The sequence below is a fragment of the Erinaceus europaeus genome, chromosome 12 (assembly GCF_950295315.1).
Source record: "Erinaceus europaeus chromosome 12, mEriEur2.1, whole genome shotgun sequence".
In the NCBI taxonomy this organism is placed as follows: Eukaryota; Metazoa; Chordata; class Mammalia; order Eulipotyphla; family Erinaceidae; genus Erinaceus; species Erinaceus europaeus.
In genome coordinates this window covers 85,870,107-85,893,286 of record NC_080173.1, presented here as the reverse complement: position 1 = coordinate 85,893,286, position 23,180 = coordinate 85,870,107, and the positions used below count along the sequence as shown (strand labels likewise).

The window sequence follows — 23,180 nt, the reverse complement described above, 5'->3', positions numbered from 1 at the left end:
GCTCCTCACCTGTGTGTGTGTGTGTGGGGGGGGGAGAGGTGAAGCAGGTGTCTGTCTTTCCCTTTCTCTGTCTTCCCTTCCCCTCTCAATTTCTCTGGCCTAGCCAATAAAACAGGGGAAAAAAAGGTCACCAGGACAGTAGATATGCAGTGCTGGCATCGAGCTCCAGAGATTATCTTGGAGGAAAAAAAAAAAAGAGAGAGAGAGAAAGAAAGGAAGAAAGGAAGGAAGGAAGGAAGGAAGGAGAAAAGAGTGATATAGAGGCAGTGGGAGAGATGTGAAGTCACCATAGCACCAAAGCTTCTGTGTAGTGGGGACCTGGCTTGAATCTGCATTACATGCATGACAAAGCAGAGGCCCTCCCAAATGAGCTGTCTTACTGGCCCTAGTCATTGTTTTTCTTTTGTTTATTTTTTAAAAGATTTATTTATTCCATTTTAATTGCTACCACTGCTAGTGAAGCTTCAACCCCCTCCCCCAGATGAGGATAGGACTTGAATTTGGGTCCTCAGACATGGCAAAGTGTGCTCTATAGGGTCAACCACCACTCAAATCGCAAAATACTATTGACTTTTAGGATTTTTTTTCTTTGCTACTTAGAGTTATTATTACTATTAGTGAGTGATTTAACAATGTTTTACAAATATGTTTTAAATATGTTTATTTATTTAATATTTATTTATTCCCTTTTTTTTTCTTTTTTCTTTTTACCAGAGCACTGCTCAGCTCTGGCTTATGATGGTGCAAAGGATTGAATCTGGGACTTTGGAGCCTCAGGCATGAGAGTCTTTGCATAACCATTATGCTATCTACCCCTGCCTGCCCTAGTTGTTTTATTGTTGTAGTTATTGATATTGTTGTTGTTGGATAGGACAGAGAGAAATGGAGAGAGGAGGGGAAGACAGAGAGGGGGAGAGAAAGACAGACACCTGCAGACCTGCTTCACCGCCTGTGAAGCGACTCCCCTGCAGGTGGGGAGCTGGGGGCTCAAACTGGGATCCTTACCCTGGTCCTTGCACCTTGCGCCATGTGCACTTAACCTGTCTGACTCCTTATTTATTTATTTATTATCTTTATTTATTGGATAGAGCCAGCCAGAAATCAAGAAGGTGGTAGGGAGAGAGACAGAGAGACACCTGCAGCACTACTTCACCACTCGGAAAGCTTTCCTCCTGCAGGTGGGGATTAAGGGCTTGACCTGGGTCTTTGCGCATTGTAATACGTGCGCTCAACCAGGTGCACCACCACCTGGCCCCTGACTCCCTGTTTATTTTATTTTATTTTATTTTATTTTATTTTATTTTATTTTATTTTATTTTATCTTGCCTCCAGGGTTATTGCTGGGGCTCCGCGCCTGTATCACGAATCTACTGCTCCTTGAGGCCATGTTTTCCCCTTTGTTGCCCTTGTTCAACATTGCTGTTGCTATTATTATTGTTGTTGTTGCTGCTGGGTAGGACAGAGTTGAGGGAGGGAAGGAAGACACAGATGGGGAGAGAAAGATAGATACTGGCAGACCTGTTTCACTCCTTGCGAATCGACCCCCTACAGGTGGGGAACCAGGGGCTCGAACCAGGATCTTTACACTGGTACTTGGCGCTTCGTGCCATGTGCGCTTAGCCCACTGTACTACTGCCTGGCCCTCAAGTATATTTATGTTTTTATAATATTTATTTATTCCCTTTTGTTGCCCTTGTTGTTTTATTGCTGTTGTCGTTGTTGTTGGTTAGGACAGAGAGAAATAGAGAGAGGAGGGGAAGACAGAGTGGGAGAGAAAGACAGATACCTGCAGACCTGCTTCACCGCTTGTGAAGTGACTCCCCTGCAGGTGGGGAGCTGAGGGCTCGAACTGGGATCCTTAGTCAGTCCTTGCACTTTGTGCTATATTTATGTTTTTTTTTATTTCTTTATTGGGGAATTAATGTTTTACATTCAACAGTAAATACAATCGTTTGTACATGCATAGCATTTCCCAGTTTTCCATATAACAATACAACCACCACTAGGTCCTCTTTCATCCTTCTTGGATCTGTATTCTCCCCACCTACCCACCCCAGAGTCTTTTACTTTGGTGCAATACGCCAATTCCAGTTCAGGTTCTACTTGTGTTTTCTTTTCTGATCTTGTTTTTCAACTTCTGCCTGAGAGTGAGATCATCCCATACTCATACTCATCATAAGTTTCCGACTTATTTCACTTAACATGAATTTTTCAAGGTCCATCCAAGATTGGCTGAAAACGGTGAAGTCACCATTTTTTATAGCTGAGTAGTATTCCACTGTATATATATACGACAACTTGCTCAGCCACTCATCTGTTGTTGGACACCTGGTTGCTTCCAGGTTTTGGCTATTACAAATTGTGCTGCCAAGAACATATGTATACGCAGATCTTTTGGGGTGGGTGTGTTGGGTTCCTTAGGATATATCCCCAGGAGAAGAATTGCAGGATCATAGGGTAGGTCCATTTCTAGCCTTCTGAGAATTGTCCAGACTGTTCTCCACAGAGGTTAGACCAATTGACATTCCCACCAGCAGTATAGGAGGGTTCCTTTGACCCCACACCCTCTCCAGCATTTGCTGCTGTTACCTTTTCTGATGTATGACATTCTCACAGGAGTGAAGTGGTATCTCATTGTTGTCTTTATTTGCATTTCTCTGACAATCAGAGACTTGGAGCATTTTTTCATGTGTTTCTCAGCCTTTTGGATCTCTTCTGTGGTGAATATTCTGTCCAAGTCCTCCCCCCATTTTTGGATGGGGTTATTTGTTGTTGAGATTGGCAAGTTTTTTTTTAATATATTCTGGTTATTAGCTTCTATACTTAAGACTTGTTTATTTAGGGCTGGCAAGATAACTCACTTGACCCAGGTTGAAACCTGGCCATGACAAAATTGAAGAAAAATTCAGTGTTACGATCTTTCACTCTCTATTTATGTATCTCTGTGGGCATAGCACTATATTCTAATTTGTGCTGCTTTATTTACTTCTACCTACATTTTAAAATTCCTTTTTAAAAAGGTTTACTTATTTATGAGAGAGAACAAGAGCATCACTTGGGAGCATGCAATACTGGGGATGATGCATGACTTTGAATGTCGTGCTTGACAGTCCAAGGCTTGAGAATCCACTGTGTCACCTTCTGGGTTGTCACATTTATTTGTCCTTGTTTAAAACAAATCCTTTCTATTTTACTTGATAGGCTAGATAGAAATTGAGAGGGGAGGAGGAGAGAAAAAGAGAGAGAGAAAAAAAACACTTGTAGACCTGCTTCAGCGCTCATGGAGTTTCCCTATGTAGGTGAGGAGTTGGGGACTCCAACCTGAGTCCTTGCACATGATGTGTGCTCTCAGCTGGGCGCACCACAGCCCAGCCCCTCATTTTCCTCCCTTTAATTAAGGCTTTTCCTATTATTAATTTTTAAGATTTCTCTTTATTTTTATTATCAGATAGAGACAGAGATGTTGAGAGGGTTGGGGGAGAGAGGAGGGAGGGGAGAGACACACCCCTGTAGTCTTGCTTTACCATTCATGAAACTTTCCCCCTGCAGGTGGGGACCAAGGGCTTGAACCTAGGACCTTTCGCACTGTAATGTGTGTGCTTAGCCAGGTGCTCCATCACCTGCCCCCCTATTTTTAATTTATTCGACAATTCAACATCAAATCTTGTGTTAATCTAAGCTACATTTACTTTTCAATAATGCTCAGAAATTTTTCGTTAATGTTTGTTATATGCATGAACCTTTTTTTTTTTCCCCAAGCAGAGCACTGATCAGCTCTGGTTTATAGTAGTGTCCATGACTGAACCTGGGACCTCAGAATCTCAGGCATGAAAGTTTGTCTAACGATGCTAGGGCCCCCAGATTATATATCTATATCTATATATTTATATATCTATATCTATATATCTATATCTATATATCTATATCTATATATCTATATCTCTATATTAGAACATTGCTCACAGCTCAGCTCTGCTTTATGGTGGGGATTGAACCTGGGACTTTGGAGCCTCAGGCACGAAGGCCTCTTTGCATAACCATTATGCTATCTACTCCCACCCCCAAATTTTTTCTATGTCAGAACACAATTCTTAGAGCTCTTAGAACAGAACTTCACATAACGTGCGGCGGGCAGGGAAACCTAGCGCATGCGTATCAGGCACTCATTAATCTTTTTGCCTTTTGACTCCTCCTCTTTTTTCTTTAGGAGCCTGCGCACCGAGAAATACAAAGGTGGGGAAAGTGGCCAGTCATTTAGGCGCATGCCCATCTCTAACTGGCCCCAACCGGGAGATCGAGGCCGTGAGGTGGGTCTGGTCTGAGCAGAGGTCTAAATCCAATCCGACGCCGGGGGCTCAGCCCCTCCTTCGCCACGATTGGTTAGTTCTCGCTGTTGTGGGGCGGGGCAAGAAGAGACGAGGGCGGTGGAGTCCTGGGGTGGTGAAGAAAGCGCGCTAATTTCGTTCTGCGCGTGCGCGGGCGGGCCGCCGAGAGGGGGCGTGAGAGAGTGAAAGCGAGTGTGGAAGCCCTGATGCGCTGGCTCGCGCGAGCTGGGTCGACAGCCTTGACGCCTGCGCCGTGGCCCTCGGGGCCCCGCGCGCGGCGGGCGAGTGCTCGCGGCGCCTGCGCAGTAGGCGGCGGCGACAGGGGGAGGTGGAGGCCGTGGAGCGGTAGCGGCAGCAGCAGGTCCCGGGACTGAGGCAGCAGCCGGGGCGGCGGCGGGCGGAAGCTGAGGTGACGAAGGCAGCGGCGGCGGCAGCCGTTTCCCTCACGGTGGCGGAGACCAAGGCGGCGGCGGCGGCGGCGGCGGCGGCGGACGGGGAGCGGCCCGGCCCCGGCCCCCTGCTCGTTGGCTGTGGCAGGGCCGCCGTGGGGCCGGCCCGGCTCCCGCCCCCCGCGGCTCCCCCTCCGGCTCCTCCTCCGGGGAGACGCCGGGGGCCTGGCCCGGCCCGCACTCAGACCACGGCCGCGGCCGTCTCCGGGGGAGTCGGAGGCGGTGGCGGCGCCATGGGCGGCCTGGCCTCTGGGGGGGATGTGGAGCCGGGACTGCCCGTCGAGGTGCGCGGCTCCAACGGGGCCTTCTACAAGGTGAGGCGGCGCGCCGGCCGGGGACGCCCGTGCGGAGCCCGGAGCAGCCGAGGGTGGGTGGGTGACCCGCGCTCCCAGCCGCAGGCCTCGGGGGGCGACCCCTGCGAGCTCCCGCTTCCTCGCTCCCGACCCTCTTCACCGGCGCGGGGGCCCCGCTCGCAGAGGACCAACGTCAGCCTGGGGTCGTTCGGGGACCGTCTTCTCACACCCACCCCGTTTCCCCGGCTTCTTGCTGACTTTTCCTGTTTTCCTCGCGACACCACATCGTGTCTGCCCCCTGCCCAAGCACATGGAGAATTCTCTTTATTCTCTCTCACTGCTCCCCTGGGAAGGCCGTCCCATATTAAATTCTGTCGTCTTGCTCAGCGAGGCCTTCTGCCTCCTGGCTCTGGGAGATGACTCCACTTTGCTTCTGTTTCCTCTTCCCGACCCAAGGAGAAAACGGTCAGAATTCATTTATGACATTTGGTATCTTTGACCTCAGGAGCTCCCGCCTGTACCAGGCGAGTTACCTCCTAGCCATAAGGTGGCATCTTTTCACCAGTTTCTCACCCTCCCTCCCACCCTTTTATCCCAAGGTTAGCTGGTCTACCCTTCCACCCCAGGGACGGATGGATTTGTATTTGTCATCTCACTTTGACCTCAAGTACACTTGGACTGTCCCTATAGTTTTCTCATCTTGAGGGTAAGCTTTATTTTCATGATCTCTAAAGGGGGAATCTCATGAGGATACTTTCTGTTATCCTCTTTAAAATTCCCACTTCTAGATCGTTTTTGGCCAGCTCTCAATATGGAATCTTAGAGGTTGTTTTTTTTTTTTTTTTTGAGAATCATTCTTCACAAATCTTTGTTTACTGCTACTTCTCTTCCCACCCAGCTCCATTTCTGTTTGATTCTGTAGGCCTCCTTTTACTGCTTTATTGTTGTTATTATTATATTTTTTAACTGTTCTCAATATGTTTTCCAAGACAACCCCCACCCCAAGTCACTTAAGCCACAGGGAGACGCCTCTTGCCACTCAGGATTTTTTCGTTGTGTGACTGTTGTTAATTCGAGTCTCTGTGAACTTTATTCCTGAGAATTGTCTCATTTTTCCTGACTCCAGTCTCATTCTAACATTTTACCCTGAGGGACAAGAACAGAGGTAACTTATAACCTCACTAGTGAGGAAAAATCCTCTTTCCTACCCTTCAAGTCTTTCCTCCCTTATCGATCTCTCCACTTTCCTGCCCTTGAAAATGACTTTCTCCCAATTTCTTCTCTGTGAAATCATATCTTTCTATAACTGGAAAGGGTCTTGTACTTGCCCTTGAAATGGAAGGTTTCAGCCCCAGCTTAAGTTGAAACCTTTGGCCTTTCCCCCTAATATTTATGTATTCCTATGTAACTTCCAGGAACCACCTTCTTCCATGTATGAAGTAAGCTATCAGTCTCTCTCCTGTTTTTTTTTTTTTTTCCAACCAGAGCAATGCTCAGCTCTGGCTTATGGTGGTGCAGGGGATTGAACCTGGGACTTTGGAGCCTCAGGGAAGGAAGAGTATTTGCATAATCATTATGCTATCCCTGCCCTCTCTCCTGTTTTTTATTTTATTTATTCCCTTTTGTTGCCCTACCTCATTGCTGTGTTACTGTTGTTATTGATGTCATTGTTGTTGGATAGGACAGAGAAATGGAGAGAGGAGGGGAAGACAGAGAGGGGGAGAGAAAGACAGACACCTGCAGACCTGCTTCACCGCCTGTGAAGCGACTCCCCTGCAGGTGGGGAGCCAGGGGTCTTGAACCGGGATCCTTACACTGGTCCTTGCGCTTTGCGCCTCCTGCGCTTAACCTGCTGTGCTACCAGCCTACTCCCATTATTTTATTTTTTATGCCTTCTTGCCTAACTTTCAGAACTTTTCTTCTAGCCTGCCTTCATAACATTTGTTTTCTTTGGCAAAAGTCTGTTAATTTCATTCTGGTTGAATATATATTTTCTATCTTTCTCTCATACTTGCATTACCTTTAAAATATATATAGTTCCTTTTAACATTTTGTGAGTTTCCCTCAGTATCTTTTTCTTCATTTCAGTCCTTCCCACACCCAAGTTCTGGGTTCCAAGAAGATATATTCTTAAATTGAAATCAAAATATGATACTAGTTTTTATTCTAGAAGTTGTGGTAACTGTATAACTAGGAAGGATTGGTATCCAGTTTGAATTAACAAATATCTGGGAAGGGAGATGTTTCCTTTCCCACATATAAATAGAATATCTGAATCTTTCCTATTCAGTGGGCCATGGCTATAGTAGATTGGGGACAGGACACTTTGATTCAGGATACAGAAAAGCAGATAATGTAGATTTTGTGTTTGGGTTAATTTAGCACCTTAAACTTCCAGTAGCACATAGATAACTATTTTCACTTTGCTTCTGATTTAATACTCATGACTCAGCAAACTTTGGTATAGGTTAAGGAGTGTTTACAATGCTTCCTAGAACTTTTGTATATATTTTTTAATATTTATTTTATTTATTCCCTTTTGTTGCCCTTGTTGTTTTATTGTTGTAGTTATTATTGTTGTTGTCGTTGTTGAATAGGACAGAGAGAAATGGAGGAGTCGCCTGTGAAGCGACTCCCCTGCAGGTGGGGAGCCGGGGTTGGAACCGGGATCCTTATGCCGGTCCTTGTGCTTTGCGCCACCTGCGCTTAACCCGCTGCGCTACAGCCCGACTCCCTGTATTTTTGAAAAGACCCTTCCTTCCCTCTCAGAATTGGGTCCTGTTGATCTTTCAGGATGAGACTGCTGATGTCCTATCTGGGATTTACATTATTTTGATACAAGATATCCCATCAGTTCTTTTTTTTTTTTTAACCAGAACACTGCTCAGCTCTGGTTTATGATAGTGTGGGGGATTGAACCTGTGACTTTGGAGCCTCAGGCATGAGTCTCTTTGCATAACTATTATATTACCTACCCCCCAGCATATGCGCTTTATTTTAATTTTTAAATATGTATTTATTTGCTATTGGATAGAGACAGATAGTGAGAGGGGTGAGGGAGATAGAGAGACATCTGCAGCCCTGCTTCACTTGTGAAGCTTTCCTTCTGCAGGTGGGTACCAGGGCCTTGAACCTGGGTCCTTGCGTACTGTAATGTATGCTCTTAACCAAATGCATCACCACCTGGCCCCTAGCATAGACTTTTTTGCTCTCCCTGCTTTTCTCCTAGAATAACTACTTAAAAGTCCAATATTATAAAGTAGGTTGAAGATGGGAATTATTTATTATCTTAGAATTTGAGGAAACTGAATTATCTAGGAACCCAGGGACTTTTCTTCTTTGTTTAGTCCTAAATCTTGTAAGTCATAGTCAGAATAAGTCAGGAGCCAGTGGATCAAGTTACCCTTTGGATCTAGTTTGCTTTTTTTTTTTTTTAGAATTTTAAAAAATATTTATTCTCTTTTCTTGCCCTTTTTTATTGTTGTAGTTATTGTTGTTGTTATTGATGTCGTCATTGTTGGATAGGACAGAGAGAAATGGAGAGAGGAGGGGAAGACAGACACCTGCAGACCTGCTTCAACCCTTGTTAAGTGGCCCCCTGCAGGTGGGGAGCCTGGGGCTCGAACCGGGATCCTTACTCCAGTCCTTGAGCTTTGCGCCACGTTTGCTTAACCCGTTTTGCTACCGCCTGACTCTCTTTTTAGAATTTCTTTATTCATGAGAAACAGAACCAGGCATCACTCTGGTACACGTGCTGCCAGGGATTGAACTCATGATCTCATGGTTGAGAGCCCAATGCTTTATCCACTACGCCACCTCCCGAACCACTCTAGTTGGCTTTTTAGAAATAGTTGTTCCTTTTTTTTTTTTTAATTAATTAATTTCCCCTTTTTTCGCTCTTATTGTTTACCATTGTTGTGGTTATTGATGTCGTTGCTCTTGGATAGGATAGAGAGAGATGGAGAGAGGAGGGGAAGACAGAAGGGGAGAGAAAGATAGACACCTGCAGACCTGCTTCACCACCTGTGAAGCGACTCCCCTGCAGTTGAGGAGCCGGGGGCTGGAACCGGGATCCTTACGCAGGTCCTTGCGCTTTGCGCTATGTGCGCTTAACCTGCTGCGCGCCGCCGGACTCCCCAGTTGTTTGTTCTTTTTTTTTTTTTTTACAGTTTTTTTTATTCCCTTTTGTTGCCCTTGCTGTTTTATTGTTGTTGTTCTTGATGTCGTTGTTGTTGGATAGGACAGAGAGAAATGGACGGAGGAGGGGAAGACAGGGGGAAGAGAAAGACACCTGCAGACCTGCTTCACCGCCTGTGAAGGGTCTCGAACCAGGATCCTTACCCTGGTCCTTGCACTTTGCGCCACCTGTGCTTAACCCGGTGCACTACCAGTCGACTCCCCAGTTGTTTGTTCTTACCTGCATAGTGAGTATGGTCTGAGCAGAACTAGGAACTCATTTTCCACTACTGGTATATTTGGAGAAAAAAAACTGGATGATGTGAATGGAATTAAGTTAGAGACTGAATTGTAATGTGAAGAAAGTAATAGGAAGTTGAAGGGAAATCTTATTCTGGAGACTATCTGAAGGAAAAAGACCTTTTACATTTGAAGGAAATGTTGGAATGACTGATTTGTGGTTGAATTACTAAGTAGTAATTTGAAGGATAACTACCTTCTGAGCTTTGCTTTCTGCCGTGGAGATCATGGCAGCTGGAAAAAAAACAGAATTGTCTTGCTACTTCTACCAATCTGATACTGGAAAATTGGATTATAGAGTGAGAAGATCTATTGGTGTGCCTAATTGAGTGCACATGTACCGTGTGAGGACTTGGGGTTCAAGCAGCTCAGTAGCTTGAGCATCTGATTTAAAACTGTGGGATCCCAAATTGCATCCCTGACATTGCCTGTGCCAGAATGATGCTCTGATTCTCTCTAGTTTTGTCCCTCTTTCATATTAAGAAGTAGATTTTTCCTCTCTACACCAGAGTTCTGCTCTGGTTTATGGTAGTGTGGGGGATTGAACCTGGACCTTGGAGCATCTAGCATGAGAGTCTTCTTACGTAACCATTATAATGTCTCCTCCACATAAATAAGTAATAAAAAATTTTTATTACGAGAGTTGGGCAGTAGTGCAGATGGGATAAGAGCAAAGCACAAGGACCGGCATTAGGATCTGGAATCAAGCCATAGGCACAGTGAAGCCGGTCTGCAGGTGTCTGTCTTTCTCTCCCTCTCTCTGTCTTCCCCTTCTTTCTTCATTTCTCTCTGTCCTATCCAACAACGATGACATCAATAACAACAACAATAATAACTACAACAATAAAACAACAAGGACAACAAAATAAATAAAAATTAAAAAAAAGGCTTATTACATGTGAAAATTTTACATGAAGCAGAGAGGAGAGACAAGCCACAGTACCAAACCTGTACATGTGGTACTGGGGTTAGAAATAAATATTTTTAATAAAAAGTACTTCAAAAGACTTTTATTATTGAGTATTATTGGGAGTCGGGCTGTAGCGCAGCGGGTTAAGCGCAGGTGGTGCAAAGCGCAAGGACCTGTATAAGCCGGGGTTCCAGCCCCGGCTCCCCACCTGCAGGGGCGTCGCTTCACAGGCGGTGAAGCAGGTCTGCAGGTGTCTATCTTTCTCTCCCTCTCTCTGTCTTCCCCATCTCTCTCCATTTCTCTCTGTCCTATCCAACAATGATGACAACAATAATAATAACTACAACAATAAAAAGGGCAACAAAAGGGAATAAATAAATAAGATGAGTATAATAGAGTGGCTGGATATTGATGGAGCTGAATCAAGAATGGAAAAACACTCCTTTCTAAGGAAGGGAATGGTAGAGAACTATAGCATGTGCTGTAGGAGTACCGAAGCACATAGCTAGGAATACTAGTGCTTTATGAAGTGGTGGTCTCGAGTAAGAGCCTACTCTAAAAGAAGAGAGAGAGTAATGCCAGAAGTGGAATTTAGGTTTAGATTTCTCACCATAAGACAATAGCAGTGTAGTAAGTATTTTTTAATAGCTATATCAAGTTATAATACATATACAGTGGATACACAGAAGTGTACAGCCTAAGCTTTGACATAAAATGATCACAATCAAGTGAGTATTATTGGATAGAGGTAAATTGAGAGGGAGATAGGGAGAGAAACAGCACCTGCAGCCCTCCTTCACCACTCGTGAAGCTTTCTCCCTGCAGGTGGGAACCAGGAGCTTGAACCTGCATCCCTATGCATTGTGATGTGTGCACTTAACCAGGTGAGCCACCGCCTGGCCCTAAGTCCTTTTCTTCCCACCCTCTTCCTCCGTCCCTCCCTTCCTTCCTGTCTGTCTATCTGTCTAGACTTTATTAATTAGCGAGAGCCAGAGCATCACTCTGACCTATGTGGTACTGGAAGTTGAACTCAGGAACTTAAGCTTCCAAGTCCTGCACTGTGCCAACAGCCCCGTCCTATCCCCCCACCCCACTCCAGTGAACATTTCTGTCATTCCAAAATGTCTTCCACTAACCACTGGTTTACTTTCTGCCATTATACTTTTTAAGGCAAAGAGTGAATGAGACCACAGCACCAAAGCTTCCTCTAACGCAGTAGGGGCCAGGCTCAAACCTGATAAAAGCAGTACACTATTTAGTGAGCAGTTTTGTCAGCCTTACAGTAATTTGTGTTTCTTGGATTTTTGTTTTTGGCAGAAGTGAAAGGTAATTTCAGTAGAGAAAGAATAGTCTTTTCAATAAATAGTGCCAAAACAATCTGTAAGTAAAAAATAAACCAAGTGATAGCTCACACAATACAGTGCATAGCTTACCATGTGTGAGGGCCTGGGCTTTGCATCCTGACACACTAGGGAAGCACTAAGATACTAGGAGAAGCTCTAGTGATGATGGACCTATGTATGCTCTGGTCTCTCTGTCTGAAGTAAGAATGAAAAAGTCACTCCTGAGATAATGAAATCTTGTATGTGTAAGGCTTTGGGACATACATGTGCGCGCGGAGACACGCACACCCACATTTGCATCATATATAGAATTTAGTTCAAAATGGATCATAGGTCTAAGTGGAAAATAAGAAACTAAATCTTCCAGAAGATACAGGGGAAGCAGCTGGTAAAGTGCAAGAATTGCATGCCTGAGGCTACTGACATGATTCCCCAGTGTGATTGTAACAGAAGTAAAGCTCTGACTTATATCTCTTCTATTTCATTTAAAAAAAAAAAAAAGGAGTAAATGTATACGACCTTAGATTAGGTAAAGGTTTATTTTAATGAGAGGGATAGGAGGAGAGAGAAAGAACCAGCTATCATTCTAGTATATGTGCTGCTGGGGATTAAACTCAGAATGTCATGCTTGAGAATCCAGCACCTTATCCACTGTGCCTTTTCCCGGACTAAAAAATTCTTTTTACCTTTATTTATTTATTGGACAGAGACAACCAGAAATTGAGAGTAGGGAAAGATAGAGAGAGAGAGACACCTGTAACACTGCTTTACCACTCACAAAGCTTTCCCCCTGCAGGTGGAGGCTAGGGGCTCGAACCCTGGTCTATGAGCACTTTAATGTGTGGCGCTCAACCAGGTGCGCCACCACCCAGCCCCTGCATAAATAATTCTTAAATATAAAACAAAAAGCTCAATCATAGACAAGAAAACTGGTAAGTTGAATTTTCTAAAAAAAAAAAAATAGAAATCCCTACATTTATTGTATTTTGTTTTAGATAGAGGGTGAGACTTAGAGGAGATACACTTGTAACACTGCTTCACTACCTGTGAAACTTCCCTTCTGCTGGTGAGGGGCAGGGCTTGAAGCCAATTCTTGAAGCATGGTAATGTATGTGCTCTATTGGGTGCACCATCATCTGCTCACAAAATTCTTAATTTTATTTTATTATTGTAATTTAAGAAAAATATTTATTCCCTTTTGTTGCCCTTGTTACTATTGTTGTTATTGATGTCGTTGTTGGATAGGACAGAGAGAAATGGAGAGAGGAGGGGAAGACAGAGAGGAGGAGAGAAAGACACCTGCAGACCAGACCTGTTTCACTGCCTGGGAAGTGACACCCCTGCAGGTGGGGAGCCAGGGCTCGAACCGGGATCCTTACGCCGGTCCTTGCACTTTGCGCCACATGTGCTTAACCAGCTGTGCTACAGCTGACTCCCAAAATTCCTAATTTTAAAATGAGATTTAGTCATTAACATGAAAGAGTCATACAGTGTCATGTCTGGCTCATGCAGTGCTAGGGATCAAACTCTGGACCTTGTACTTAAAAAAAAAAAATTATATTAATGAGAGATACCATGGGGAAAAAGAGAAAGACCAAAATACTACTTAGTTCTGGTTTGTGGTAGGGGATTGAAGCTGGGACCTCAGAGCCTCAGGCATGAGAGTCTTTTTCATAATCGTTATGCTGTCTCCCCAGCCCTGGACCTCGTACTTTTAAATCCAGTATGCAAGCCGCTGCACCTTTCCTGGGCTATAAGCATTCCTTAATTTTGAGGGTGTATGAACAGTAGGGAAAAGAAGGAGAAAAATTGGAAGCAGCTTAGGAGGGAACCAGATAGCTTTGGCTGTCAGTGAGGATATTGAAAATTGGTGGGCCATCTACTCAGTCACGTCTTCCTGTCATGATTGCAAGGTTGGGGCCCTTTATACAGTTTATTATCCTTTTCAAATTCCTGGCTGTGTCAAACATTCAAAAATATTTTTTAAGTCCAAGCTTTTTCTTCTATAAATTGTGTTCATCTTTTATCTTTTTATTCTCTTTTTTTGATGCTGGGGCTCAAACCTGGGTTGTGTATGTGGTAAAGCAGCTACCCTACCTGTTGAACTGTTTCTCCAGCCCTTCTGTTCATCATTTTGAACTCCTTCAATGTTCTGATTATTCTCTTCATGCCCAGGTATAAAGATACCACGCTTGTTCAACTTTCTTGCCGTATTGGGGAGCTAGACCCTTTCTCTTGGCAGATCCTGATGTCCTCTAGGTGTTCCAGGACAGCCTTATACTGTCCCATGGGATATTCTTAGCCTGAATGAATGTTGCTGGTATTTTAATTGAACTCTGGCAAGCTGCTCAGCCCAACAGGAGGCAAACAGATAGGGAGGAACCTGTGGGAATCAGAGTAGACCACCAGTTCCCAGGCTGATACAAATGATTTCTTTTTTTTTAATTAATTTATTGAGGAATTAATGGCTTACAGCTGACAGTAAAATACAATAGTTTATAGATGATTTCTACTTAATTTCCTTCTCATTTCTCCACATCTCTTTCCATGTCAACCTAATTTTCTATTTTTATTTCAGTATTTATATTCTTCCATGTAGATTTTCTGACTTGACCTTAGAATTGCTTGTGTCTCCATGTAAAAAGTAGTTTAAGCTCTTCCAAGGGATCCGAATGGTGGCACACCTGGTAGGGTGCACATGTTAACAGTGGAATAGTGGATACATTGTGTTTGTACTAAGTACTAGTGATAACCCTGCTGACAATAAAAATCAAAACAATAGTAATAATAACAACAACAATATGACCCTCCTTGGTCTGATATTTAAAAATGGGGGGATCGAAATGTACATGTTCCGTTGATGACTGAGGTGGTAAATTATCCTTTTTACTCTTCTAAAACCCATTCTAGGGCTTTGTGAAGGATGTCCATGAAGACTCTGTCACCATCTTCTTTGAAAACAAGTAAGACCTTGGGAATAGAGAATCCAGCATACTAGATTCTAGGAGAGTGGAGAAGAGAGGGCAGTTGAGTTCCATGAGGCATGTTATAGGTGGGAGAGAGCTAAGGGATTGGGTTGGCATACTGTATGGATCCCAGGAGAGAAGAGGATTGAAATTTCATGAGAGTGGAAAGGCACTTGACCCAGCGTTTAAGATTCTAGAAAAAGAAGCCACCAGACCAGAAGTTTAGCCTCTGATTGCCAAGCAAGGTAGACATTGTCCAGTGGAGGCAGTGACCCTTTGCTAGAGAAAAGGGCAGGCATATCAGCTGGTTAATTTTCATGTCACTGATTTCCTTGCAGCTGGCAGAGTGAGAGACAAATTCCTTTTGGTGATGTACGGCTACCACCTCCAGCTGACTATAATAAGGAAATCACGGAAGGAGATGAAGTGGAGGTAAGAGGCATGAAGTTGGGGACTAGGCGGTAGCACAGTGGGTTAAGTGCATGTGGCGCAAGGATCCCAGTTCAAGCTCCCAGCTCCCCACGTGCTGGGGGTTAGGAAGGAGGGGGGGTTGCTTCACAAGTAGGTCTGCAGGTGTCTTATCTTTCTCCCCATCTCTGTCTTCTCCTCCTCTCAAGTTCTCACTGTCCTATCTGGCAACAACAACAGCAATAAGGACAATAAAAATAACAAGGGCAACAAAAATGAGAAAAATGTCCTCCAGGAACAGTGGATTTGTAGTGCAGGCACCAAGCCCCAGCAATAACCCTGAAAAAAGAGGCATGCAGTTTACCCTTTAAAAAAAAAAAAAAAAAACTTCTCAGGGGGTTGGGCGGTAGCGTAGCGGGTTAAGCGCACAGGGTGTGAAGCTCAAGGACAGGCATAAGAATTCCGGTTCATGTGGTCCGGGAGGTGGCACAGTGGATAAAGTGCTGGACTCTCAAGCATGAGGTCCTGAGTTCAAGCCCTGGCAACACATGTACCAGAGTGATGTCTGGTTCTTTCTCTCCTATCTTTCTCATCAATAAATAAATAAAATCTTTAAAAAAAAAAAAAAAAAAAGAATCCCGGTTCAAGCCCCAGGCTCCCCACCTGCAGGGGGGTCACTTCACAAGTAGTGAAGCAGGTCTGCAGATGTCTATCTCTCCCCTCTCTGTCTTCCCCACCTCTTTTCATTTCTCTCTGTCCTATCCAACAACAGTGACATTAATACAATAATAATAATAACCACAACAATGATAAAACAGCCAGGGCAACAAAAGGAGGGGGGAAGCCTCCATGAGCAGTGGATTTGTGGTGCAGGCAGTGAGCCCCAGCAATAACCCTGGAGGGAAAAAAAAATCTTCTAGATGTCACTTTTCCTAAGAGTCTGTATTTTCTTTAGTAGTAGTATCCTAGCCTCCTCCATGTAGGTCACACTCCTCTCCCCCCAGGTTCAAGTCCCCAGTCCCCACCTGCAGGGGGAAAGCTTCACAAGTGGTGAAGCAGAGCTGCAGGTGTGTCTCTGTTTATCTCCCTATCACCCCATCCCCTCTCAATTTCTGTCACTATCTGGTAAATAAATAAAAGAAAAAATTAAAAAAAAAAAAAAGATGGAGGGGCCAGGTGGTGGCACACCTGGTTGAGTGCACATATTACAATGTGCAAGGACCCAGGTTCAAGCCCCTGGTCCCCACCTGCAGGGGGTAAGCTTCGCAAGTGGTGAAGCAGGGCTGCAGGTGTCTCTCTTCCTCTCTATTATCCCCTTCCTTCTTGATTTCTGGCTGTCTATCCAATAAATAAATAAAGATTAAAAAAAAAATGGATCAGTTCTCTGTCCATTACTGTTATGGTTAAACACAGAGCATCGTTCTGACATATACTTTGCTAGGGATTGAACTTGAGACCTTGCACATGCAAATATTGAGTTGTTGGAAAGGTCGTGGCACATTTTTGCATAGAAAAATAAATCATCCCGGAGAGAAAGATGGACACCTGCAGACTTCTTTCACCGCTTGTGAAGCGACCCCCTGCAGATAGATGGGAAGACGGGGGCTCGAACCAGGACCCTTATGCCAGTCCCTGCGCTTTGCCTCATGTGCACTTAACCTCTTCTCATTAATAAAATCTTCAAAAAAAAATTAAATAAAGGTTATTTATTTGAAAGGTAGAAGAGAGAACCAGACATCACTTTGGTACATGTGCTGCCAGGTATCGAACTCAGGACCCCGTGCTTGAGAGTCCAATGCTTTATCCACTGCCCCACCTCCCGGACCACTGTAATACTTATTTAAATATAGTAATTTATATAAATATAATACTTATTTCTTGAAAAAGAGAACAGAATACTGATCCAGTATATATAGTGCCAGGGATTGAAATTAGGGCCTCATGCATGCAAGTGCTGTTCTCTGCTAGCTGAGCCACCTCACTTCCCCAGCCAGGAGATAAGAGTTTCACTTGAGAAAGAAGCCAGAATACCACTCTCATACCATACATGTGAGAGTAGGGATCAAACCAGGGCCTATGGGGATGTGAGTCCTGCACTCTACCAGTTAAGCTGTCTCCCTAGCCTCTTCCCCCAGATACGTAATTTACTTACTTATTCTTATAGAGACAATGAGAAATTGAGAGGGAAGAGGGAAAGAGAGAGAGAGAGATGTGCATCTCTGCTTCAGCACTTGTGAAGCTTCCCCCACCTCCCTTGCAGATAGGGCTAGGGGCTTAAAATGGCTCCTTGAGGGAGTCAGGCGGTAGCGCAGCAGGTTAAGCACACATGGCTTATTGTTATTGATGTTGCCGTTGTTAGGACAGAGAGAAATGGAGAGAGGAGGGGAAGACAGGGAGAGAAAGATAGACAACTGCAGACCTGCTTCACCGATTGTGAAGCAACTCGTGCAGTTGGGGAGCCGGGGGCTTGAATCAGGATCCTTAACACTAGTCTTTGTGCTTTGCCCTACCTGTGCTTAACCTGCTGTGCTACTGCTCGACTCCCTTTTTTTTTACATTAAAAAATATTTTATTGAGGGCCAGGGGATAGCACAGCGGGATAAGCACACACGATGCAAAGCGCAAGGACTGGGGTCTGCAGGTGTCTACTTTCTCTCCCCCTCTGTCTTCCCCTCCCCCTCCTCTCTTCATTTCTCTCAGTCCTATCTTAACAACGATGACATCAATAACAACAATAATAACTACAACAACAATAAAAAACAAGGGAATATAAATAAATAAATAAATATATATATATATATATATATATATATATAAGAGCTTGTTTTAAAAAAAGATGAATAGTTGGACCCTCAAACTTAGGGCCTGAATTCATTCTCTGGGAACACATGTTCTAGAGTGTTGCTGTTTTTGCCCCTCTATTTCTGATTAATAATAATTTTAAAAACCTTGCAGGGCTAGCAAAATAGTATGCTTGGTTAGTGTGTTGCTTTGCCATGTACGCAAGCCAGGTTCAAGTTAAGTCCCCACTGACTTGCAGGAAGCTTTGGTGCTGTAGTTTCTGTCTGTCTTTATCTGAAAGTAAGCCAAGACTAGTAAAGCTCCAGAGGTGCCCCCCCATGCTTTTAATTTTATTTATTTATTTTCTCTTGTTGCCCTTGTTTTTATTGTTGTCATAGTTATTGTTATTGGTGTCATCGTCGTTGGATAGGACAGAGAAATGGAGAGAGGAGGGGAGACGGAGAGAGAAAGACAGACACCTGCAGACCTGCTTCACCACCTGTGAAGCGACGCCCCTGTAGGTGGGGAGCCCGGGGGCTTGAACCAGGATCCTTACACCGGTCCTTGCACTTCGCGCCATGTGTGCTTAACCTGCTGCGCTACCACCCGACCCAGTTATTTATTTTTAAATTTATTTTGGATATAGAGACGGAGAAATTGAGAGAGGAGGGAGAGACAGCTGAAGCACTGCTTCAACATTTGTGAGCTTCCCTATGCACACTAGGTAGGGCTTTCTGCTTGAGAGATTCCATCACTTCTACTGGACTAAGATACCAAGTGAGATAGAGACACTACAGCACTTACCATGCAGTTTTTAATGGTTCTGGGTGCTTAAACTTGGTTCCTCTTACATGGTAAAGTGTGTGGTCTACCAGGTGAGTTTTCTTTTAACTGTCAATGTATCTTTCTGTCTTTTAAAATGTTTTATTTTAATGAGAGAGGGAGAGGACACAAACCAGAGCACTGCTCATCTCTGGCTTATGATACTGGAGATTGAACCTGGGACCTCAACCTTAGACATGAAAGTCTATTGCATAATCACTGTGCTATCTCCCAAGCCCTTTAGTGTCTTTCTTTCTTTTTTTTTTTCCAACTTCTCAGGTTTATTCTCGAGCAAATGAGCAAGAACCTTGTGGCTGGTGGCTGGCCCGGGTGCGAATGATGAAGGGAGATGTGAGTAACTGGGAAGCCTTGAATAACTGCTTAAATAAACATTTAACTCATAGATATATTGGAGCTAGAAATCCAGGTCATTTACAGCTTCTCCTTTCTTCCCTTCTATCAGTTCTATGTGATTGAATATGCTGCTTGTGATGCCACTTACAATGAGATCGTTACTCTGGAACGCCTTCGGCCAGTTAATCCCAATCCCCTTGCAACAAAAGGCAGCTTCTTCAAGGTTACCATGGCTGTGCCTGAGGATCTGAGAGAAGCGTGAGTGCTAGCAATGTTGGTAGTGGGAGGCCCTGTTATGGTCCTCATTTCTGCCTTATTCCTCCCAAGCACCATTCTTAGTTTGTCTTTGTTGCTTCCTTGACTCTATGGAATCTTCCTTGCAAGGGGCCAGGTGGTGACGCACCTTGGTTAAGTGCACACATTACAGTGCACAAGGACGTGGGTTCAAGCCCCTGGTCCCCACCTGCAGGGGGAAAGATTTGTGAGTGGTGAAGCAGGGCTACAGGTGTCTCTCTGAATCTCTCCCTATCTCCCCCTCAGTTTTTTCTGTTTCTATCCAATAAAAAATAAAAAGAAAAGTAGAATCTTTCTTGCTAAATATACTCAGTTTCTCATCCCTGTTTTTATGCAATCTTTTTTTTTCTTGACTCTTCTTTCTTTTTCCTGAACTTTTAACTGCAACTTTTAACTGTACACTCAGCCTTCTGAGCACTTTATTCTTTCTCTGCAGTTGCTCAAACGAAAATGTCCATAAGGAGTTCAAGAAAGCACTAGGAGCGAACTGCATCTTTCTCAACATCACAAATAGTGAGCTCTTCATTCTGGTGAGTTTATTTTGCTTGAATTTCACATAAGAACTGTTTAAATATTTATTCTATTTTACCAGAGCTTCAGGTATGAAAGACTTTATACATAACCTTTGTGCTATCTCTCCAGCCCACAAGATTTTTTTTTGGTCTGGGAGGTGGTGCAGTGGATAAGGCACTGGACTCTCAAGCATGAGGTCCTGATTTCAATCCCAGGCAACACATGTACCAGAGTGATGTCTGGTTCTTCCCCCCCCCCCCCCATCTTTCTCATTAATAAATAAAACCTTTAAAAAAATCTTTTGATGAGAGTGAGCCAGAGCATCACTTTGGTACATGCAGTTCTGGAAATTAAACTTGGAAATTAATGCGTGAGAGTCCAGTCCTTTAATTCACTTAATTCATTTAATGCGCCACCTTCTGAGCTATAGGACCAAACTTTCTTGAATAATTTTTCCTTCTACTTTTTTTTTTTTTTTTACAAATCTGTAATTTTATTTATTTTTCAGTAAATCTAAATCCTTAATGGGTTCAGCATCACCTGGGTCCTGTGCCCAATGGCCTTGGCAGGAAGGTTGCTGCACTCCGTCCCACTGATGCCATGAGCCCGAGTCACCTTTCTCCAGATCCCTCTGCTTTTGTTCGGCTTCCCACCTGGTGTCACTGTGTTGTTCTTGGCCTTGTACACATAGGCGCATCTCTTGCCCAGGTAGAATAGAAGTTCGTGTCTCTGCGCATGCACACACCCTCAATCTTTAGCAGCACCGTGTGTTCCTGCTGGTTGCGCAGACCGAGCTTATAGCCCTCGAAGATGGCCTTGCATCACAGCCTCCTGGCCATTGACCATCACTGAGTCCCATGACCAGCCCCAAAGTCCACGACCGATGCGCAGCCTCCTACTTTTTTTTTTTTTAATTTTTTATTTAAGAAAGGATTAATGAACAAAAACATAAGGTAGGAGGGGTACAACTCCACACAATTCCCACCACCCAATCTCCATAACCCACCCCCTCCCATGATAGCTTTCCCATTCTCTAGCCCTCTGGGAGCATGGACCCAGGGTCGTTGAGGGTTGCAGAAGGTAGAAGGTCTGGCTTCTGTAATTGCTTCCCTGCTGAACATGGGCGTTGACTGGTCGGTCCATACTCCCAGTCTGCCTCTCTCTTTCCCTAGTAAGGTGTGTCTCTGGGAAGCTGAGCTCCAGGACACATTGGTGGGGTCTTCAATCCAGGGAAGCCTGGCCAGCATCCTGGTGGCATCTGGAACCTGGTGATTGAAAAGAGAGTTAACATACGAAGCCAAACAATTTGTTGAGCAATCCTACATTTTTTTAAATATATGTTTTTAAATATTTATTTATTCCCTTTTGTTGCCCTTGTTTTATTGTTGTTGTTATGTCATTGTTGGATAGGACAGAGAGAAATGGAGAGAGGAGGGGAAGACAGAAGGGGAGAGAAAGATAAGACACCTGCAGACCTGCTTCACCACCTGTGAAGCAACTCCCCTGCAGGTGGGGAGCCAGGGGCTCGAACCGCATCCTTATGCCAGTCCTTGCACTTCGCGCCACGTGTGCTTAAGCCACTGCACTACCGCCTACCTCCCAACCTCCTACATTTTAAAACCCTTTACAGAAAGAGAGGAACTAAAATGCTTACATTTATTTGTCAGAGAGGACTTCAGAACTCTTGAACTCTATAGACCCTAGTAACCCTAACTTTTCTTGGGCTTCATTATGTTGACCTAAGCTTTTGCTCCCCCTTTTTATCTTTTTTTTTTTTTGGCTCCAGGGTTATTGCTGGGGCTCAGTGCCTGCACCATGAATCCACTGCACCTGGAGGCTATTTTTTCCCCTTTTGTTGCCCTTATTGTTTTATTGTTGTTATTGTTGTTGTTGGATAGGAAAGAGAGAAATGGAGAGAGCTGGGGTAGAAGGAGAGGAGGAGAGAAAGACATCTGTAGAGCTGCTTCACCGATTGTGAAGCCACCCGCCTACAGGTGGGGAGCTGGGGGCTGGGAGTGGGATCCTTATTCTGGTCCTTGCACCTCATGCCTCATGCCGACCCCTTAAATCTATTTATTAAGTTAGAGAAAGAACCAGACATCACTCTGGTACACATGTGTTGCCGGGGATTGAACTGAGGATCTTATGCTTGAGAATCTCGTGCTTTATCCACTACACCACCTCCTGGACTACTTGACCTAAGTTTTCTCTAATCTGACAATCATGTTACAAACTGGACTGAGAGTTCTTTAGACTCTCACAGATAGACAATACAGTTCTTATTTATACTTCTTTCTTGCTACCTGAAATAATTATCCTTGAAAGCTGGATAGTAGACCCTTGTGAGATTGAAAACAACTTTCCCCTTCTCTTGCTTTATTTTTTCCCCTAAGTTCTCACATTTATTACTGAGTTAGAAAATAAACGTGGGGTGGGGTGGTGCAGGCTGTGGCGCACCAGGTTAGGCACTCACATTACAGTACGCAAGGACCCGGGTTCAAGCTCTCCGTCCCCACCTGCCAGGGGAAAGCTTCACAAGTGGTGAAGCAGGACTGCAGGTGTCTCTCTACCTCCCCCTCTCTTCTTCATTTCTCTCTGTCTCTATCCAATAATAAATAAATATCTTTGAAAAATAAAAAAAAGAAAAGAAGCCTGGGTTTTGAGTCCCCAGGCCCCACCTGCAGGTGGAAAGCTTCACAAGTGGTGAAGCAGTGCTGCACGTGTCTCTCTGTCTCCCTTCCTCTCTGTCTCCTCCTCCTCTCAATTTCTGCCTCTATCCAATAAGCAAAAAAAGATTTTTTAAAAATATTTATTATTTATTCCCTTTTGTTGCCCTTGTTGTTTTATTGTTGTAGTTATGATTGATGTTGTTGGATAGGACAGAGAGAAATGGAGATAGGAGGGGAAGACAGGGGGAGAGAAAGATAGGGAAAAAAAGATTTTTTTTTAAAGTTTCTTTTAGGGGGTCAGGCGGTGGCACAGTGGGTTAAGCGCACATGGCACAAAGCTCAAGGACCGGCGTAAGGATCCTGGTTTGAGCCCCCGGCTCCTTACCTGCAGGGGAGTCGCTTCATGGGCAGTGAAGCAGGTCTGCAGGTGTCTGTCTTTCTCTCCCCCTCTGTCTTCCCCTCCTCTCTCCATGTCTCTCTGTCCTATCCAACAACGAACAACATCAACAATGGTAATAATAATAACTACAACGAGGCTACAAAAACAAGGGCAACAAAAGGGGGAAAAATGGCCTCC

At 44.3% G+C, this 23,180-nt stretch overlaps 1 protein-coding gene and 1 pseudogene across 3 annotated transcripts in view; one reads left to right on the top strand and one right to left on the bottom strand.

Moving 5' to 3' along the window:
* Positions 1-4,551: 4,551 nt before the first annotated feature.
* Positions 4,552-23,180, top strand: part of FXR2 (FMR1 autosomal homolog 2) — a 32,743-nt gene continuing 14,114 nt past the window's right edge. The window contains exons 1-7 of one of the 3 annotated variants that reach the window (XM_060204313.1): positions 4,552-5,088; positions 13,885-13,971; positions 14,707-14,759; positions 15,101-15,194; positions 19,053-19,124; positions 19,237-19,385; positions 19,858-19,951. In XM_060204313.1, coding sequence (XP_060060296.1) covers positions 5,008-5,088; positions 13,885-13,971; positions 14,707-14,759; positions 15,101-15,194; positions 19,053-19,124; positions 19,237-19,385; positions 19,858-19,951 — 630 coding nt within the window. In that variant the 5' untranslated portion in view covers positions 4,552-5,007. The remainder of the gene's footprint in view (positions 5,089-13,884; positions 13,972-14,706; positions 14,760-15,100; positions 15,195-19,052; positions 19,125-19,236; positions 19,386-19,857; positions 19,952-23,180) is intronic. The other 2 variants (XM_007522206.2, XM_060204314.1) reach the window with 2 other exon arrangements.
* LOC103112714 (large ribosomal subunit protein eL33-like) lies at positions 20,408-20,773 on the bottom strand (annotated as a pseudogene).